The sequence below is a fragment of the Crassostrea angulata genome, chromosome 6 (assembly GCF_025612915.1).
Source record: "Crassostrea angulata isolate pt1a10 chromosome 6, ASM2561291v2, whole genome shotgun sequence".
Taxonomy (NCBI): Eukaryota; Metazoa; Mollusca; class Bivalvia; order Ostreida; family Ostreidae; genus Magallana; species Magallana angulata.
The window spans coordinates 33,371,498-33,389,572 of record NC_069116.1 but is presented as its reverse complement, the minus strand read 5'-3'; the positions used below and the strand labels follow the sequence as shown (position 1 = coordinate 33,389,572).

Below are 18,075 nucleotides of genomic sequence, written 5' to 3'. Positions count from 1 at the left end.
GAACAAAAGCATGGACTTTAATCATTTTTTCTCCAACCATCTCCAGACGAAGCAATTGGTGTCTTTATTGTTTCCTTTTCGAGGTGCAATGGTTAAAGCTGTCAACAGCACAAGAATGACAACTTGGAGAACGATGGAGACTACGATAAGACTGATGACCGTGGTTCGGTACTGGTAAGTCGTGTTGGACTGGGCACTACGTAATTGAGTGGCGTTAGCAGACAGCAAGGAGATGTTGATTAAGCCCTGAGAGTAAATTCCCTTTGACGTTTTGTTGGCATCGGTGAATTCAGTAGCATTTTGTTCACCTTTCTCCGGAAGTTCCTAATGAATGATATATAAAGGACTTATTTTCTATGGGTTTTTCTAAACACCGTCATTTGTCGTGTTGTAAAATTTGAATTTAATACAAAAAAAAAACAAAATGAAAACTTTGTCTTGTTGCAAATTATGTATTTACAACCCACCAGTAAATTCAAAATTTACAATATGACAATTTTCTATATGAAGCATCGATTCATATGCATGATTTCAAGAATGAATCTTTATATTACTTGTTTGCTTTAAAATGGCTCAATTTTTTTCTGAAAGAAAAACTGCTTGGAAAAAAACCGATTTAAGCTTAAAATGCGAAAATGATGGGAAAAAGGTTATTATACAATGTAATAACTTTTAGATGTCATATTTCAAAATGAAAATTATGGAAAAAAAATGCACATGTACACTGCATATCCGTTCAAAGGAAGCAAAGAATTACATGATACGTTATTGTCTTACGCTTTATTGGTACTTACTGTTTTACTATTAATTGGTGGGATAGAATTCAATCCTGATCCCGTTCAAGGTTCATTATTGTCAAATGTCAAAATAGTACATAATAATGTTTGTAGTCTTAAGTCGAGGGTAGATATTATTTTTAACGAACTTTGTGATTTTGATGTAATAGGAATATCTGAGAGTCATCTAGATAGAACCATTTCTGATGAGGAAATTAAATTTGAGGGATTTCACAAGCCTGTCAGATTAGACCGTAATAGATTTGGAGGTGGAGTTATAATTTATGTTAAGAACAACTTGCAGTTTTTGATACGCAACGACCTGAGTAATCCAAATATTGAAATCATATGGTTAGAAATTCATTGTGTTAATAACAAATTTTTAACTGGGGTTATGTATAGACCTCCAAATTCCAGGGCTGATGTACTTGACAACTTAGCAATATCACACTAGAAAATGCTATAGACACTGGCTTACCCATATTTTTGATGGGTGATTTTAACATTGATATGTTAGCTGATGGTAACCATATATTTAAGCATATGCTCCAAAATTTTTCCCTTACAAATGTTATAACTCAACCAACTAATTATACCACCACAAGGGGTACTTGTATAGATCTAATTATTACTAACGCTGTAGAAAGAATAGAGAACATAGATGTATTAACCCCATTTTGTAGTACACACAGTCCAGTAACTCTTGAAATTCACTTTAAAACTTACAAACAAAGGGCATATAGAAGAATACTTACAGACTACGCACATGCTGACTACACCTCACTAAATAGTGATCTACTTCAGGTCAATTGGGACAGGGATGTATTTAACTCTACAAATATTAATGATGTCTATAAAAACTTCACAGATGTATACACACAGCATGTGAACCAACACATTCCTAAAAAAGTAGTTGTCATTCGCCCTTCTGATAAACCATTCATGACCAATGCCATAAGACGTAAAATGCGCCAACGTAATAGGATCCATTAGTTATTGAATTCACCAAGCTAACCCAGCACTATACATTATATTGCTTGAAAGACACAGAGCCTGGCAACATTCAGCAATTATGAAATAGAACTTAACAATAAATAGTATGAGAAATATTTATTACTCCGCTATAACAAACAATTGGTGGATGTTGGCCGCATAATGATTTTTTGTGGGGTAACTGGGGAGCCGACCAGTGTGCCAGTTTAACTACCCATGTAGGGACACACTGAGGGCCCGAGTATGAAACATCAGTGCCCGAACCTGAACGATCCCCAGCGTTCTAAGGAGGGTAGTGAGACCTGCCCTTCTCACCCTGTCTCCTGCAGTGCTACCTGGTTTAGAACTTTGCATGACAAAGGCTACTTTATCAACCAATTATTACATGCACCAGCCTGTAGCATCCCCTCACTGGAGTGAGGTGGATGTGGCCCCACCTATACCCAGTGTAGGCCCCACTATACAAAAAAATCCCAATTTTACATTGTAACCACATGGCACAGTTAACTGTAATAACTTTGCCTTTTATAAACCATATTGAATGATTTAATTTATATACTATCCCCTAGCTTTGAAAGCAAGTGGGGGGAGACACCCAGGTTTTGGAGCAGAAAGTGTCAACACATACCACTGCGGACTCCCCAGTCCCCATCCCCCCTAAAAATGTGATGCGACAAGAAAAAGTTACATGTACAAGTCCAAAATATGAAAGTCTATTGAAAAAAGATAAACTGTTGAACACAAGTCCAGATGACACCGAGCTGCTTGTCATCCTGTCTGGCTGTTTTTTCTGGTTTTCTAGCAGATTTTCAGTCTGCATCCGACTTTTTGTATACACACAGCATGTGAACCAACACATTCCTAAAAAAGTAGTTGTCATTCGCCCTTCTGATAAACCATTCATGACCAATGCCATAAGACGTAAAATGCGCCAACGTAATAGGATCCATTATAAAGCAAAAAAAACTAATAGTGACTACCAATGGAGCAAATATTGTTGATTAAGAAATCAGGTTATTGACATGGTTCGTACTGAAAAAAACAAGTATAAACAAAAGCTTACATCACAAATACTAGATAAATTCAATTCCTCCTGGTAAATGGTGGCGAATAGTGAAATCATTATCAAAGTGTAACAATAAAAAAAAAGTACCTCCTCCAATAAATTCTAATGGTAAAATACATATACACCAAGTAGATAAAGCATCAGAACTTAACAAACATTTTGCAAGCATATCACATATAGAAACAACTAATGAACCCAGGCTTCCACCTCAGGGCCCAGGGCCCCCTCACAGCATAGAAAGAATTAACATCACAGCCCAAGATGTTGTTGATCAATTATCAAATCTAAATATCACCAAACCTCCAGGCCCAGACGGTATCTCACCTAAGATTCTTAAAAATATCATACCTTCAATCAAACATCCAATCGCTAAATTATTTAACCTTACACTTCAACATCAAGAATTACCTTTTATATGGAAATTGTCACATATTACACCTGTATATAAGAACAAGGGCAACCCAGAGGACCCCTCAAACTATAGACCAATTGCACTCACATGCACCTTATGTAAAATACTGGAAAAAATTCTTTTAAAAACCCTGCACAATTATATGAAGGACCACAATCTTTTATTTAAAAACCAATCAGGATTTCAGCCCTCTGATTCCACTATTAATCAGCTTACTGAAATTTATAATATTATAATATCTAACCTTGATAAAGGTAAAGATATTATGTTCATATTTTGTGATATATCAAAAGCTTTCGATAAGGTCTGGCATAAAGGTCTCATCTATAAATTACAAAAATATGGAATCAGAGGAGAAATCCTTGGATGGATAGAAAACTATATTACTGATAGAACACAAAAGGTTGTCATCGAGGGCTATTCCTCAGGAATTGAAACCACTAATGCAGGAGTACCCCAGAGGTCAGTGTTAGGACCCTTCCTCTTTCTTATTTACTTGAAAATATATGCAACCAAATAAGACTCTTTGCAGATGACACATCACTTTTTGTAGTAGTTGATGATAATGATAATAATTCAGCTAAATCATTAACAGCTGATCTTGAAAAAATCAAACAGTGGTCTAATCAATGGCTGGTGGATTTTAATCCAAGCAAAACAATAAATGTTAACTTTTCCAGAAAGAAAAAAACCCATCCCCAGGTCTCTTTTGGTAACACTATAAACAATATTATCCAAAAAAATAATCATTGTCATTTAGGACTTACTTTGCAATCAAATGGGGGATGGTCACATCATATATCAAATATCTACGAAAAAGCATGCCAAAGATTGAACATGCTACGCATACTCAAATATAAAATAAATAGGGAATCTTTGATTAAAATTTACTTTGCATTTATTCGCCCTGTGTTAGAGTATGGTGATGTAGTCTGGGACAATTGTACAGATGAACAAAGTAATTTATTGGAAAGTATACAGATTGAAGCTGCACGAATAATTACTGGTCTTAGACGAAACTCATCTAAACAATACCTATATCAGGAATTAGGCTGGGAAACACTTAAGAAACGTAGAAGTAACCATAAATTAATATTATTGTTCAAAATATTAAACAATTATACCCCTGAATACTTATCTAATATTGTTGGTGAATGTTTCCCCCCACATAATACCTACAATCTTCGAAACAATTTCATCTATCGCACACCTGTTGCAAGAACAACATCTTACTACAATAGTTTTATACCATCTACAATTATATTATGGAACAATCTACCTCAAAATACAAAAAATATAACTACAGTTTCAGCATTTAAGAACAGCCTCAAAAATATTAATAGTAAAAAACTGTATATGCATAAATTATTTAACCATGGCAAAAGATTAGAAAATATTTGGCATTGTCAGTTGAGAAATAACAGTAGTAACTTAAATACTGACCTTTATTCTCACCACCTTATTGCTTCTCCACTATGTCAGAAGTGCTTTCTTGAAGTGGAAGGCTCTAAACATTATTTCTTACACTGTCCATCATATGCCTCCCAGAGAAAATCTCTATTTGATTATATGAATGACAATTCCATACCAATCACAATTAAGAATCTACTTTTTGGAAGTGATAAACTAACATTTCAAAATAACTTACTATTATTTGATAAAATTCATTTTTACATAAAAAGTACAAACAGATTTAAGTAAATGCATAGGTAAAAATGTACACATTGTATAAAAAATGTATCAAAATGGGTACCACTGACTTTCCTTACACTCCTTTCTTTTCATTTTTTATTGCTTATTTGTTCTCCCCCTCCCCCTCCCACCCCATCCCCCAAACTTTCCATTTTTTTCTACTCTGTTATTAATTTTTGTTTTGTTTTTATTACATGTTTTTTCTTTTCTTTCTCATTTTTTCCCTACATTACATATACTTTTTTATTTCCAACCTTAGCAATTAACCATTATTTTTCTATTTTTTTTATTTTCATTTTCCTATCATGAGCTATTTGTTTTGTTTATTTTTTTGCACTGTACCTCCTTCCAATACTATTTACAATATTAATCTATTATACAAAATTCCATGGCAATATATATGTATATATATATATATATATATTATATATATTTATATAATTACTCATATTATACCTTGACTACAGGAGAGAACATAAATAGGCATTGTGCCTGCTGTTCAATCCAATTCAATGTATTTATATACTTGAATAAAATACTTATTAAATTAAATTAAAGAATTACAGTTACATGTAATTGATGATATTCATTTTTGGGGGGCCATATAAGGCCAATATTGTATAGTTTTTTCTGACGATTTGAAACTTACATTGTCTATTCGAATAAACACGTTCTAATAATAAATCATACTCACTACTTTGCAGTCTTTTTTGTTCGCATTGTTTTCTTCCGTCTCGGCTATTGCTATTTTTACATCACTACTGGATGCCATTGCCATTCTCACTACAAAGCATGTAATTACATGAAAAGGTTTTTCGTTGTGTTGAACATTTTCTGGTCCCGGCAACAACGCTCAAGATAAAAAATGCATCGTCTGACTCTCAACTTATTGACTTTTCACAGAGTAATGGTAATGCATTACTTTACTCATGTAATGGTAATGTAATGCATTACTTCAAGAAAATTAAGTAATGGTAATGGTAATTCAATGCCAAAATTCATGACGTAATGATAATGTAATGCATAATGGTAATTTAATGTATTACTTTACAATATAATTCGCCCCAAGCCTGCTCTCAAGTCACGGTCAGGACTCAGCATAGCTTTCTCCAAGATTAGAGAGGTTTTTACATATTGACTGTGGTTTCCTACTATGTGTGAAACCCCAAAATAATAAAAATACTAGTATTTAGAAAACTATATGTAAGTGATATGGAGATACAATGCCATGATCTAATTTCATAGAATTGACTTTTTTAAATAAAATTGGTTATTTTCCGGGTTAACTTGTCTGACTTAAAAAATAATTCTAATGACAATGCACTGCATTAATTGTTGTCATTGAATGAACTTTTGTCTGTTGAGTTAAAATGGAAGATTGTCTTCTCGGAATCTGAAAGTTTATTTCAAAACATAAAAACCCCGGCCAATCGAACCAACTGATACCGTTATGTTCATTCAAATAAAACGCATTAATATATAAATGAGAAAATTTCTGACTTTTCATACAACTTAAATTGTCTATTGAGTTAAAATAGAAGACTGTTTTCTCGGAATCCGAAAAGTTTATATATTTTTTCAAAACATAAAATACCCAAGCCAATCGAACCAACTCATTTAAGCAAAACGAATTAATATATACATGAGGGATTTTTCATTTTCCTCAGGAAAAATCTGATGTAAGTAAATCAAAAGAATCTCAATATGACAGAGTAGATAATACGATATTTCCATGATTACATCCAATACTTTAAAAATATTAACGGGCACATCATAAACAGACACGTACCCACGGGCAGGATGGGGGGGGGCTACATTTTTTCGTATAATCACATGCATGTATTAAAAAAATTTTACGACCACCCCCTCCCCCTTCACACTTTTTTCGGGTAATACGAAAAGAATTAAGGAATGTTTATATGCAAACCAATTAACAGGTACGAAGCAACTATCTAGGGTTCTTTTTTATTCTGTGATATTTGTAGTTAAATACTTTATATTTTAACATGTAAACATAGAGAGAGAGAGAGAGAGAGAGAGAGAGAGAGAGAGAGAGAGAGAGAGACCAATTATTTTATAAATACATAATCAATATTTGTATTTTCCCCTTAACAACTAAAAATTATTGTCCAGAGTATATATATGGCGTATCTTCTATATTGAGAAAGCTCGAATTTACACATCAATTTACATTAATAATCGCATGGTTCTTGGTAATAAACAGTACCCTGAAAAAATACACAGTATCTAAATTTGATTCAATATTAGATCGTGAACAAAGGTAAACATATACTTACGTGGTATGTACTCAACTTTCAACTTTCTTTATTGCGTAAGACATACATCTTATTGCATATGAAATTTTTATAAATAATATGTGCAGCACATTGCATGGATTTTCTAACAAATGGTAATAGCAATGAATATGTAATACAGTGATGATAACATTGGAGAATGTCAATTCAACACATCAATTTAATTACAATTGTTTAAAAAATAGTATATTAGTCAACATGTAGTTTGAAGGCATGATGCAAGAATTTTCCTAAGTTACAGAGTTCTCTAACATTGTTTACACATAATAGCTGTATAAATTTATACATTGATGGTTTTTTCCAATAGTAATTTTTTATATATTTGGCTCTTAATTGCTGGTATCGTGGACATATTAAGACAAAGTGATATTCATCTTCAATGTCGGATTTACAAAATTCACATATTCTGTTATTTCGCACAATATTTCTGTGGCGTCCACTTTCTATGGATAAATTATGTGAAGACATTCTGATTTTACTGAGTTGTTTTTTGTAAATACAAGGAATGGGTTTCACCAAATAATATTGCAGTGAAAAATGGTCAATAATATTTTTATATAAAATACATCTAGATGAACTATTCATATCTGCAAAAAGAGTTTGTACAAAAGTATCAACTATTCTTTGCTTAATAATTAAAAAATGGCTTTTATAACATATTTTGTGTTGGTCAGCCCAGATGTAGCCTAAACCAATTTCAAACAATTTGTCTTTGATATTTGACACCCAGTTTGATACATTTTTCAATTTGTGTTCACACTCTTCTAACATTTTATCATAACATGACCTCAAAATGCAATTTTTACTTTGTAATAATTTAAACCAAAACTTAAAAATCCGAAAATAGCGTACAATCTTCAAAGGCAACCTGCCAGTTTCAAAATACACCATAGACGTATTTGTATTTTTTCTAACACACAGAACATTTTTTATGAATTCTAAATGTATTTTCTCAATGTCACCCGCACTGTGGTTTCCCCAGACTTCACATCCGTAATTCAATATACTACTTACATAAGTGTCAAAAAGAGAGAACATAGTTTCCACATTTAAATTCAATTGCCTAACCTTAGATCTTAGACAGAACATTGCTTTTCTACCTTGACTGGCTAATTGTTTTTGTGTTACATTAAAATTCCCATTATAATTCAATAAAACACCAAGGTACATAAATTTATCTACAACTTCTATATGGTCAGTATGTATATGCCATTTTTCGTTTTCATGGATTTTACCTCCATTTCTAAATACTACAACTTTTGTTTTATCTGTATTAATGGCCAAGTCCCATTTTAAAGTGTAATCATATAACGTGTTCAACATTAGTTGAAGTTCATATACAGATTCTGCAAAACACACCATGTCATCAGCATACATTAACGTAAAAAGATTTAACTCTTGTACTTGCAAAGGGACATTACCATTCTTAATGAACTCCATTTCTAAATCATTAACATAAAATGAGAAAAGAATGGGGGACAATACCTCCCCTTGAAGAAGACCAAGTGAGTTTTCAAAAACATCAGATAACATTCTTGGTGTCTTAATACATGATTTCATATTTTCATACATAGAACGTATAACATTTAATAACTTTCCTCTGATACCATACATATCAAGTTTTTGCCAAAGTTTAAGACGCTCTACAGTATCAAATGCTTTTTTGAAGTCGATAAAACAGCAATATAATCTTTTTTTATTTCGTAGAGACATATTAATGATTGAAGACAAACAAAAAATAGCCTCTGCAGTTCCTATGTTGGGTTGAAACCCGAATTGAGCGTCTGTAATAACATTGTATTCATTAGCCCAATTTATAAGCCTGTTATTTAAAATTGAAGTAAAAAGTTTACAAAAACAGCTTATTAGGCTTATACCCCTATAATTATTTGGATCTGTCGAGTCACCTTTCTTAAAAACTGGAACAATTACTGATTTTGCCCACATTTTAGGAAAAATACCAGATTGTAAAATTCTATTTAATAAATTGTGCACAATAGGGAGGAGGTTGTGTTTAAATTCAATGAAATATTCATTAATTAGCAAGTCTGTTCCATGGCTTTTGTCTCTTTTAAGGTTTGATATTGCCGTCTCTATTTCCTTCTCTGTTATTTCCTGGTCAAGTTCATCAAACACAGCCGAATTATCACTCCTTACGTTTTCCGTTGCCGTCGTCATCACGTTTCGATTTAACGATAACTCTTTAAAATGGTTAAAAAATGTACTTGAGTCGACATCCGATTTATGAGATTTCTTATTTTGGAAATATTTATAAAATAACTTGGGATTTTGTCTACGAATTTGATTAAGCATGTTTCCCTCGGCACGCATGTACTGTCGCTTCAGTTTAGCAGCAAGGGTTTTATATTCTTTCTTTGACTGCATCAGATTGCTGTGATTACCGCTCCCTTTATCCCGGTTGAACAAGTTAAGATAATATCTGTATTTGTTGTATTTTTCTTTTAACTGTGGAGTAACCCATGGTTTATCAATTGGCGTTCTGCTTGAGTAAGTTTTTTTACGGTAAGGTGGTTTCAAAGAGTGTTCGACTTCAAATAAAGGCATCATGGCTTTTGTAATCTGTGTTGTAAATAGGTCGACAGACGAGTCAATAGAATCCTGAGTCTCGTGTGTAGGTGTCTTTGTGGCTGACATTAAAGTTTCGTAACATGTAGCTAGTGCAGTTCGCGCTTCATCCAGACACTCTGGTTTCCATTTACATGATTTTGTTGGTTTAAAGCTATTATCTGCAACGTTGTTTTCTCCTTTTGGTTCGGTAACAACAGGACAGGTCAAGATCTGTAAGTGTAGCGGAGCGTGATCAGAATACGTTGTAAAATTCGCAACCTGAAATTTTTCAATCAAGCCGAAAATATCTGGCGTTGAGACACAGTAGTCCACTACACTAAGTCCCCTGGACCCCATAAATGTAAAGTCCCTGTCCATTTTGTCATTATGCCGACCATTCAGTATCCTGATCCCCGATGATTTACACATTGTTAATAATTTTATACCATTATCGTTTATATTATTGTCTGGGTTAACCCGGGACGGTAAATCAGAGTCCATTTCATAACCAATGGTTTCCATATAATTTAAGTTGCTTTCATGCATCACATCATTCACTATAAAGTCTTCTCTATTTGAAGTCCGTGCATTCAGATCACCTAATAACATAACTTTTCCTTCGTTTTGGAATGTGGATATTTGGGTTTCCAGATCACTGAACAAGTCACAATCATACAGACGGTAAAACGTGGAATTGCTAGGTGGGATATAAGCACAACCTACGTATAAGTCTTTGTCAATATTTTTCAGAAGATTCAGAATCTTTAGCCAGATAACAGTATCATGCTGATTTTTTACAACCGATATAAAATTATGAAATTTTTTACGAATCAAAACAACAATTCCACCCCCTTGCGTGCTTCTGCTCTTAAGTCTCGGGAAAATGTAAGTGTCAAACTTATCCAAATTGACATCTAAGTCCTTTTGCACCCAACATTCAGTTAATAGAACAATGTCATAGGTTAATAAGAAATTTTGAAAACATTGGTCATTAATTTTTGTCGAGAACCCACCATTGATGTTCCAACAAATGATTTTCAGTCTTTCACAGTGATGTTGAGTTGAGTTTCTAACATTCTCCACGTCATCCTATCCCTCCATATGTGTGGCACCCTCGTCTCCATCCTTTGTGCCCCGAATACTAGTATCTAGCGTCTCCAGTCCTCGATATTCAACACCATCAATGTAGAGCTTATTTACGACAAGTGTAGCCCTTTTCCCCCGTTTTCTGGCATCTTTTAATATAGGATACAATTGCTTTCTCTGTTCCTGTATTTGTCTAGGGAATTGTTCTTGGATTCCGAATCTTGTTCCTCCTAATCTGGAAGCGTTCCAGCGGACTTTCTCTCTGATCCTGAATGATGAAAATTTAACAACCACTGGTCTGAATTCACCGGATCTCCTCCTTCCAATCCTATGTGCTCTTTCGATATCCTGGCTGATGTTCCTAATTCCGAGATAATCCTCACAGAATTCATCCACAATACTCACACAGTTTTCTTTTCTGTTACCATCAGGTTCAGCTAAACCAAAAAACAACAGGTTATCACGCATACTGCGACACTGAAGATCAATCATTGTTTTTTCAATATCCTTTTGTGTCTCTTCCAGTTTGTTGATATGGGACGATACCTCATCACTGACACCTGTCGTACGAGTTCGTTCTATATGTTGAACCCTCTCTTTGTTTTCTAAACTTTCCAAGCGTGTGAGAATGGACTTTATAGATTCTGAGAGAGAGTCTATTTCTTTCTTATGTATACCAAGTTCAAGGTCTATATCTGACTTCATAGCTTTGAATTTGTTGTCGATATTGGCAAGAAATTCATTCTTAAACTTATCCAACTTACTTTCGACCATTGACTGCAAGGATTGTTGGCCTTTCTGTAATTCTTGAACTGCTTCAGCGATCACTGTCATTTTGTCCACCAGACCGCTACCCGCACCCGCACCACTACTCGAACCGGTCTCGTTGTCCGCCATTTTTACAGTCATTGTTGACGGTCTTGGAGTTTTTCCGTCAGAGGAACGTCGCCGTTTCCCGTCGTTTTTGTCTGGTTTTGACATCAATGGTACCCAGGAACTTCAAAAAAGTAACTCCCATCTGCTATGGAGGTTGCATATACAAAATTCACGTTAAATACTCAAATAACTTAGAGTTGAAATCTTTCTTACGTCCATTTCAATCCCACGCATGCGCATTGTACTCAAAGAAGAATGCTCGGAACTACCATTGCCCTCTGTAGGTCTTATATAATCTTGTCACTTTTTACCCAGTTTTGAGTGACAATTAGTAATTACTTTCAATTAACTCCGAAAATAATTATCCCCTTATTGTTTATCTAAATAACTTTGATGTTTGTTTGATTTTTTAAATTGTTTAATTGCCTTAGGCAAATGACATCTATCTAATTACCAATTACTGGGAATTGTGAGATTAATCCGTCGCTTGCGATGGTCAGTTTATTGTTGTTAGGTTTTATTCCCACCTGTCATTACTGTCATGTACTCATCGAATGAACAATTAAAGTTTCACTTTCAATCAAAAGATTTTATGAATACACTGTTAATCTACCTGTACGTGTATATTGTTTATATTTATTAAACTGATAAGCTGTATAGCTTAAAGTTAATAAAGAACTGAATACACACACACTAACACAACTTGATGGTACTATAAGTACAAGAAAAAATGCGTAATTTTTTTTTATATAGAAACCGCATCCATAAAAAAATAGAACGTTTCATAATGTTGCTGTATTTTTTTCCTTACAAAATAAGGAAGATAATCTAAAAGGAACTGATAATGATATTATGAGATTGGATCTGCGTGAATATCGATCAAATTCGGGTTTTTTTTTCCTTTACTGGATAGGATGGTATTATTTTTTTATTTTTTTAAACATATTTTATTGAGTAATCAAATGGATTGGGCAACAGGCAAAGCCTATATAAACCCTCTCCAAAATACAAAGTCAAGAAGTGGTGTTATAAAATAATCATAGAATATAGTATATAGTATGTAGTATAATTTACCAGTTTACAGAGTGATATATTATTGATATATTTGTATACAAGAAAAAGGATAATTGGATAATAAATAATAAGCTTGACTTTTGTCATATGATGATAAATTAACTTGTTGTTTAACATATACACAACTGTACACGAACACATTCATTCCTACATTTATAAACCCATCACCTCATTCATTCATACCGACAGACAGACAGAATATTGGAGTCATGATCCAGCCCATTTGAAGAAAAAAAAAATTCAAAAACGCTTAGAAGCTATAATATAACTATGAACATAAGAAACAATTTTACAATTTAAGTTGTATGAAAATTCAGAACTACCATAAAGAATATAGTTAATATGAAAAGGGACACTAATATCATTAAATTGATTAAAAAGTTTAACTCTTTGTTGAGTGTATCTTGGACACTCAAGAAAAAAATGTATATTACCTTCAGATTCAGACCCACAGTTTGTACATTGACTATCAGCAATTAAAAAATCCTTAAATAAATGAGCATTTAAATTGCTAGCTTTATTACGTAATTGACATAAAATAATATTTTCTTTCCTATTGCCAAAGCTGTAGTGTTTGCATGTTTTTGGGTATATTTTGGTTTTTGAGTTTTGACTTAAAAATAGACAAAGATGATGAATGTTTTATTTCTGCATCAAGATTATTCCATAATTTGATTGTAGACGGAATAAAGCTATTGTAATAAGAAGTAGTCCGACATAGTGGCAGAGAGTAAAAATTGCCATTAGACCTAAGATTATATGCATGTTCAGTTGGAAAGTATGGTTGAATTAAGTCTAACAAGTACTGCGGTGCTAAACCATTGATTATTTTGTAGAAAAGAATAAGCTTATGGTTATCCCTTCGAGATTGAAGGGTTTCCCAACCAAGTTCGCTATATAAAATACTTCTAGATGAGTTAACTCTCAACCCTGTTATTATTCTGGCTGCTTCTATTTGCACTTTTTCAAGCAATTCAGAGTTTTCTTTGGTACATGGTATTATTAAACCCTGTGTACAATAAACTTTGAAGATAATACGTGTATAATATGATTTAAAAGCAATAATTTTACCAAATGAATATATTACCCAGGTAACTAAAATTACACGTGTTTATTTTCAACTTCTGAAATTTATATTTTAGTCAAACATAAGCTTATGTAAATTCAGCATTCTTCACATTGAAAATGGAGATACAAAATTTGAAAAGTTATTATGGGTAGAAAATACTATAAACTAATTTGATTCATCATTTACAATGGGTAAACTAATAATCTAAAAGTAACAGGTTATCTGATATTTTATATATCGTAATTCTAATATTTAAGAAAAATACACGTAATAATTTTAAAGTATAATTTTTATAAAAGAAACAATAGAATAACAAAGACAAGTCTATGTTAATGACATCTTTTCGGAAAAACCATTTTCGAATAGTTGAACTCTTTCCCGCCGACACAGCACCTCGCGAATTAAGGGTTTCTTATCCATGCCGCTCCTCAGAAGGAACTTTGCCAGCGAAGATGCCGACATAGCTTTTCATCGCAGGTAGAAGTAATTTTTTCATGCATCCTATATAAGATTCTTCAAAATTGTGATATGTTAAATTTTGCCATAATAAGCCATATTGCAGTTACTATTTTTGATACGAAAAAATGTCAAAATGACAATAGTTTTGCTACTGGGCGTGTACATGCCACCATCTTGCAAATAATCTAACCCGCTTGATGATAGGTCGAAATGAAAATATTAACCGCTGTAAGCACTGATACCAGCAATAAAATGACGGATTTAACTCTCTTCTTGAGTATCCACTTAAAAACAAAGTACGGTTCATTATGGTGCAGTTTTCTTCGCGGCATGATGCTGAGAGCGACCAAACACAACAGGATGAGAAGTTGGATAAAGATGGAGGTTGCAATCAGAGCGATAACTGTCGTCTGGTACTCGTACTTGTCATCGGACTGGGCACTACGTAACTGAGTGGCGTTAGCAGACAGCAAGGAGATGTTGATCAGTCCCTGGGAATAAATGCCTGTCGATTTTCTTCGTACTTCCACAGTGGTATCCTACAAAGCAATTGTCAATCATTTAACGAGAAATCTAATTAGGTAGAAAAATTGTTTAAATACAGTTTTACCATTTATCTAGAATTGTTTACTTATTACTATGAGTAAGTTTGTGAAAATATAGTGAAGAAAAGGCTGATATAAAGATGTAAAAAAATATATATATTTTTAAATACGAGTATTTGTATGTGTCATGATGTGCTAAAATTGGAACTTATTGATCTAAACCTTTTGATTATATAAGCAAGCTGATCAAAAATGGACAATTTGGATTATCCTCACCAAACTACAAAAAGCTCTAATATTTATACTTTACCACATTTACATCGCTGTATTAATGAATTAAATAAATTCAATTTATGTATAATGACCGAAGAATTTCCAACATTTAATCAATGTATTCTTGAATTAATCAATGTTTGATATGATTTCTTATACAGAATGACTGAAAATTTAATCATTAATGAATTAAATATTCTATCGTCTACATTTTACACTATTCGTCTTCATATATTAAAGATGAATTTCTCTTCATACCATATCATATCATACCGGTGATTAATTTTGCAAATATAAATTAAATTTATATTCATTTATCAAGATGTTAATTCAATCACCAAAGGAAGTAAATGTTTTACATTGAATCAGGAAAAAAAAATAAAGCATCTTTGATAAACCAAATTTTAGATCTTACAGCTAAATTTTCAAGTCATTTGTAATAGCGGTATGGGTGAATATGAATGTATTGTATGTATTTATATTTGAAAAATGAATTATCAGTTGCAGAAATTTATCTCCCTGAGGTAAAAATAGATTCCACGTCTAAGATTAATTCCTTAATTATTTTTTTTTAAATCTTAAGGAATATAAATTCACTATCTTCACGAAGATCTACATAATTTAAAAAAAATACCATCAAACCCTTCCACCCCTTCATCTTACACCACAAGAAATGCTGCATGTATAGCTTTATAGAAGTTGGGATGTTATATTTAAGGAGAAGAACTAGTAAGTTGTTTGAACTTGTTTCTGATCTGATCTGAGCAATCAATAAAATATGTTTAAAACCAAAAATTTACATTTGCAAATATGTTTCCTTATTATATGAACCTATAGAATAGCGAAAACGTTCAATTCTGTATGAACTTTTTTAGACGTCACAATGATCATAGCACACGCTTATCGCTTGGAATATTTTAAACATAAAATCTCAGTAATTTTTAATTTAAAACAACTCTGAACGATTTGTCTTTCTCCAACGTAAATGTAAGTAATAAACAGCAATGTTAAAAAGTTCACCAGGATATGAACTTGATTGGTTCATATCCCAGTGAACTTTTGAAATTGCTGTTTATTTTTAAAAGAATCTGCCATGGAACTTCTATGACCATCATCCCAACCTCTAATTCTGTAGAACTAAATAAAGCTATACATGCAACCAAACACCCGTGAAGAATTCGGTTGAAAAAAATTATCACAATTACCAAATTTATGTGTACATGTAAAGTCAGATTTGTAAAAGGAAAAATATATTGATTTTGGAAAACACGAAACTAAATTCTTTTCACCTCTTTTTCGGCGGGTGTCTGCACGGTATTTGGTTCATCTTCCGCCGGCATTGGCACCGGAATCTCATCCTGAACTAGCTCGGTCTTGTCGGAGGCCATGGGAAAGCTCTACAGGTGGACTTCACACCAAAAATATTGAGATCTCTTTTTTTTATTTAAAATGAAAGAAATGAGATAATCATACACAGAATTTTATTTTCATGTTTTATTCGAAATTAAATCAAATTTGGCATTGCTCCCAATAACATACCATCGGGAATGTGTGTCTCTCAGAGAGAGAGAGAGAGAGAGAGAGAGAGAGAGAGAGAGAGAGAGAGATTTATAGACCATCCAGAAATAGTAAATAACGATATGTATTACCTTGTGTTGCAGTAAATGCAGTCTTTTAAACGATATAAGAATTATTCAATTCGTTTTCAAAGGATCTTTTTTTAAACAAGGAAACGGATCCTTGTCTAACTTAAAATAAACGCCAAAGATGTAAGGATTAAACATTTTCTTCCTCGTACAAATCAGCTGAGAAACGCATGCAGGTTTACATTTCATCACTTACTGTACAGTGTATATATAGTACGTATTAATATGAAAGTCATAACCAAAACAAAAATGTTTCTACACATGTACTATTATAGTTTTTTTTCTCTCTCTGTTTTATTTTAGATATGTGAATAGCTGATTAAGGTCCTATCCTTTCCGGAGGCGTACGGTGGTTCAACATATATACATGTTCGTAGAAGTCTCTTTGCTCACCTTTATCATTCATTTAGTTTTGGGGGTTTTTTTTTCTTATAGTACAGTACAGTACGAATCAAATCGGTAACGTATAGTTCAATACAGTTCATCAGTGACGCAAACGAAGTTTGAACGGGGTTCAATATATCGCAGCCGTAAAATTTTGAAGTTCCTATCCAATAGCAATGACAAGGGGGGTTCAAAATATCGCAGCCATGATAATTTGAACCCCCTTTTCAATGGAAATTGGAAGAAGAAGGGGGGAGGGCTCAATATATTTTGAACCCCCTTTCCAATGAAATTTAAAATGGGATGGGGGTCCAATATATTGCAGCCATAATATTTTGAACCCCCTATCTAATAGCAATGAAAATCATCTAGGTAGTTCAATATTTCGCAACCATAACATTTTGAACCCTCTCTTCAACAGCAATGAAAATTAGAGGGCGTTCAACATATCGCGGCCATAATATATTGAACCCGGGATTCAATATTTGGTGGGGGGGGGGGGGGGGGGAGGGGGGTCAATATTTCGCAGCGATATATTGAACCCGGGTTCATAGTATTGCATAATATATTGAACCCGGGTTCAATATTTCGTGGTATTAAAATATTATATGACACCGGTAATATTGAAAATAATATATATATATATATATATATATATATATATATATATATATATATATATATATATATATATATATATATATATATATATATATAAATATATATATATATATCAGGTTATTCAAAACAATATGTAGTGACGTAAGGGGAAACCATTGAAAATAGTTTTAACAAAGTACCAACATATAAGGAGTAAACATTTAAAAAGCCGCATGGCCGA

The 18,075-nt window shown here is 32.9% G+C and overlaps 1 protein-coding gene across 1 annotated transcript; it reads right to left on the bottom strand.

Moving 5' to 3' along the window:
- Window positions 1-13,677: 13,677 nt before the first annotated feature.
- LOC128189178 (uncharacterized) lies at window positions 13,678-16,964 on the bottom strand. The gene is made up of 3 exons (XM_052860676.1): window positions 16,854-16,964; window positions 16,494-16,643; window positions 13,678-14,925 (listed from the first exon to the last, which is right to left on the bottom strand). Exons 2-3 carry the CDS (start codon window positions 16,590-16,592, stop codon window positions 14,572-14,574), a joined length of 453 nt encoding a protein of 150 aa, XP_052716636.1. The 5' UTR covers window positions 16,593-16,643; window positions 16,854-16,964; the 3' UTR covers window positions 13,678-14,571.
- Window positions 16,965-18,075: the final 1,111 nt, after the last annotated feature.